The 3,705-nt window shown below is 38.7% G+C and overlaps 1 protein-coding gene across 1 annotated transcript; it reads left to right on the forward strand.

Annotated features, from left to right (window-relative positions):
• The first annotated feature begins 1,648 nt into the window (after positions 1 to 1,648).
• LOC149219243 (uncharacterized) lies at positions 1,649 to 2,746 on the forward strand. The gene is made up of 2 exons (XM_089386758.1): positions 1,649 to 2,244; positions 2,533 to 2,746. The coding sequence occupies exons 1-2, from the start codon at positions 1,649 to 1,651 to the stop codon at positions 2,744 to 2,746; spliced, it is 810 nt and encodes a 269-aa protein (XP_089242884.1).
• The last annotated feature ends 959 nt before the right edge of the window (positions 2,747 to 3,705 follow it).

Consider the following 3,705-nt stretch of genomic DNA (forward strand, 5'->3'; position numbering starts at 1 on the left):
CTGAATAATGTAAAGGAAGAAGGCTTCAGCAATGAGATACTGATCTTATGCAAAAAAACTACTGAATAGAGCTGAAAACGATGAGGAAAAAACCAAGTTCCAAAGAGAGAAACAATATCACTCAGTCATTGCACCTATCCTTAAGGGAAACAGGGATGCATCTCACCTGCAACACACTAGAGGTGCTATGCATATAGGTAGCCAGTTACAGACAGTGCGATGGGCCAAGGAGCGAAACTGAGTTGGGATTTTGCTCATAATTTGCAGCTAAGTTCAGTTATTTTAGCTAAGCTATGATAGACAGTAAAAACATAGTACTGGGGTATGCTCGCTAACTTTAGGCTCCATTTTTAGTTTATAAAGCAAACAACAATAACAAACTAACTAACTAATCGGTCCCCAGTGGAGTCACCATTTTGTTTCTAGGAATACTAGTGTCTTTTCGATCTACTAGTCCTACTAAGATGGGTAGTTATCTTCGAAACAAGCATTGAAAGAAAATTGTGATTTCCTTTATGTATGATAGATAAGGGAGAAGCAAAGAGTACCAACCTGAATCTTCCACCTGGCTCCTTGCTTGTTCCCTCTCTCCCTTGATAGAGATTGCCACTCCTCTCCTACTTGTCCTGCTTTAGAGAATACCTATAGAGGCAAAGCAATAAAACACCATCAAAGCATCTTGATATATAATACCATAAACAATGCAGAATCAGAAATACATTGACCATACAATTGCATTCACAAATATCAAGATTCACAAATACACGACTATATGGAGGAAAACTCAAATAACTTTATTAATAGTAGAAATAGAAGAGAGGATTACAACCCAGATGTTTGATCCAGCATCATCCTCCCAACATCAAAGCCCTCTTCACCTCATGAAAAGCAAGATCACCCAACAATACAATGTTCCTTCTCAAATAGAAACCAACAACACTTCCTTACAAATTAAAAAATTCCAGCCTCTAGATCTCTCAGATGAGGGATCCATATATAGATGTCTTGCAAGGGTGTGAGTCAACTCTAGGTTTCCGACTAGTGTCCTTCCAATGATAGTTCTTGGTTCCACTTTGAGATTTCCTTGATCTCTTACTCATCCCTCGACGAATTCAAAGACGCAAGTGTCATAGGAGAAGTTTCTAGAATATTCCATGAGCATCCACTTAGCAAATTGTCTCTACCATTTGTATATTCTCCCTCATCGTACCACACAGAAGGCTCTTTTAGTATGCATCACACCTGGCTAGTGTAGCAGCGAGTATGCATCGCACCTTGACCATGGAGCAGTCAGTATGGTCCCGTTTTGGCCAGTTCTGAGTGGTTTTTTAGGTGGAACTTCTGGGAAATGATGTAATTAGTTGACCATGATCCTTTAGGGTATGAAACAACACTTTTAGGGGTTAAAGAGCCCTTGGTTTATCAACATATATGGTTGGGGTTGTAGTGCCCAAATATGTCTATAACAAGGAGCGTTGACAACCTGGTAGTCACTGAAATGGTAGAAAAACTGGGTTTAAAAATATTGAAGCACCCAACACCATACAGGGTGTCTTGGTTACAAAAAGGACACCAACTGCTGGTTGCTGAGTAGTAAGAAGTGGAGTTTCACATTGGTAGGTATAAGTATAAAGTAACTTGAGATATCATGTCGACAGATGTGTGCCATACTCTCCTGGGTAGACCATGGCAATATGACAGGAAAGTTGTCCATGATGGGAAGACAAACTGTTACAATTTTGCTAAGGATGGGATAAAGCATACGCTAGTACCCATGAAACAGGAGGATACAACAGAAAATGGTGGAACGAAAGAAACATTATTAGGAGGAAAAGAGTTTCTACAACAGATTGGAGATGATGAGGTAAAATATGTAATTGTGCAAAGGCCAAGAGCAGTGTTAATCCATACCGATATTACTGACTTACCTAAGGAGATACAGGATATGTTGCAGGAGTTTAGTGACATTGTGGTGCATTATCTACCAGATAAGTTGGCACCAAAAAGGAGTACTAGTCACCATGTTGATTTCATTCCAGGGGCTAGTTTACCAAACAAAGCTACTTACTGGATGAGTCAGAAGGACAATGAAGGGATCAGGAAGTGGGTACAGGAGTTGTTGGATAAAGGGTTGATTTGGGAGAGTTTAAGTCCTTGTGCAGTCCCAACTGTTTTAGCTCCCAAGAAAGCAGGTGAATGGCAGATGTGTACTGACTCTCAAGAAATTAATAAGATCACTATTAGGTACAGGTTTCCTATACCGCAGATGGATGACATGATGGATTGTTTGAGTGGAGCAGAATATTTTTTGAAGATTTATTTGAAAAGCGGATATCACTAGATTCGGATTCGTGAACTAGGGGACAAATGGAGGACAACTTTCAAGACCAATGAAGGCCTATATGAATGGCTAGTCATGCCATTTGGACTGAGCAATGCACCCAGCACAATCATGTGCTTGATGAACGAGATGCTGAAGGAATACATTGGAATGTTCATGATTGTATATCTAGATTATATTCTTATTTTCAGTAAGATGGAGGAAGAACATTTCCGACATGTCAAGTATGTCCTCGAAAAGTTACAGGAAAACGAATTGTTGTTAAATTTGAAGAAGTATAATTTTTTTAAGAAAGAATTGATTTATTTGCGGTTTGTGATTTCGGAAAATGAATTAAAGATGGATCTGGAAAAGCTTGTAGCCATAGTTAGCTGGCCATCCCCAAGTAGTTTGTTTAAAGTGTAGATTTTTCATGGGTTGGCGAGTTTCTATCAAAAGTTTATAAAAGATTTCAGTGGGATTTGTGCACCCATGGAGGATACCATTAAAAAGGAAAATCAACCTTTTCATTGGATGGAGTCAGTAGAAAAGAGTTTTCAGCTGCTGAAAAAGAAGATCACCGAAAGACCAATTTTGAGGTTTCCAAATTTCAACGAACTTTTTCAAGTTCATTGCGATGCAAATGGGATAGCCATTGGAGTAGTGCTCAGCGAAGAGGACAAGTCAGTGGCCTATTTTAGCAAGAATTTGAATGAGAGTAGGCAAAATTATACATCTTACGATAATGAATTTTATGCAGTGGTCCAAACACTGAAACATTGGAGACATTACTTGATCACGAATGAATTTGTTTTGTTTTCAGACAATTTTGCATTGCAGTATGTTATGCAATAGCACAAGTTGAATAATAAACATGCGAAGTGGGTGGAGTACCTCTAGAGTTTTACATTTGTACTGAAACACATCATTGGTCAAGCCAAAAAAGTGGCAGATGCATTAAGCAGGAGAAATTTTATTTTACAGAAATGCAGAGTGCAGGTGTTAGGATTTGAGCATATTAAGGATCTGTATGAAATAGATGCAGACTTTAAGAAAGTGTACGAAGCTTACCAGAATCCATTCTTGAGAGACAACAGTTCATGGCTAGACTATAACATACAAGAAGGATTGTTGTTTAGGGGAGGATAGTTGTGTATTCTAGAATGTTCGATGAGGGAAAACATAATCCAGGAAAAACATAGTGGGGGTTTATCCGGATATTTTGGCATTGATAAGACTTTGGATCATGTGAGCCACTTCTATTACTGGCAAAAAATGTGTAGAGACATACAAATATTTGTGGCTAGGTGTAAGATGTGTCAGCTTGCGAAGGGACACAATCAAAATACAGGATTATATACACCCCCGCCTATTTCGAACAAAGC

This window comes from Pinus tabuliformis, chromosome Q, assembly GCF_031772625.1.
Source record: "Pinus tabuliformis cultivar Carrire ecotype Pingquan chromosome Q, CPIR1, whole genome shotgun sequence".
Lineage (NCBI taxonomy): Eukaryota > Viridiplantae > Streptophyta > Pinopsida > Pinales > Pinaceae > Pinus > Pinus tabuliformis.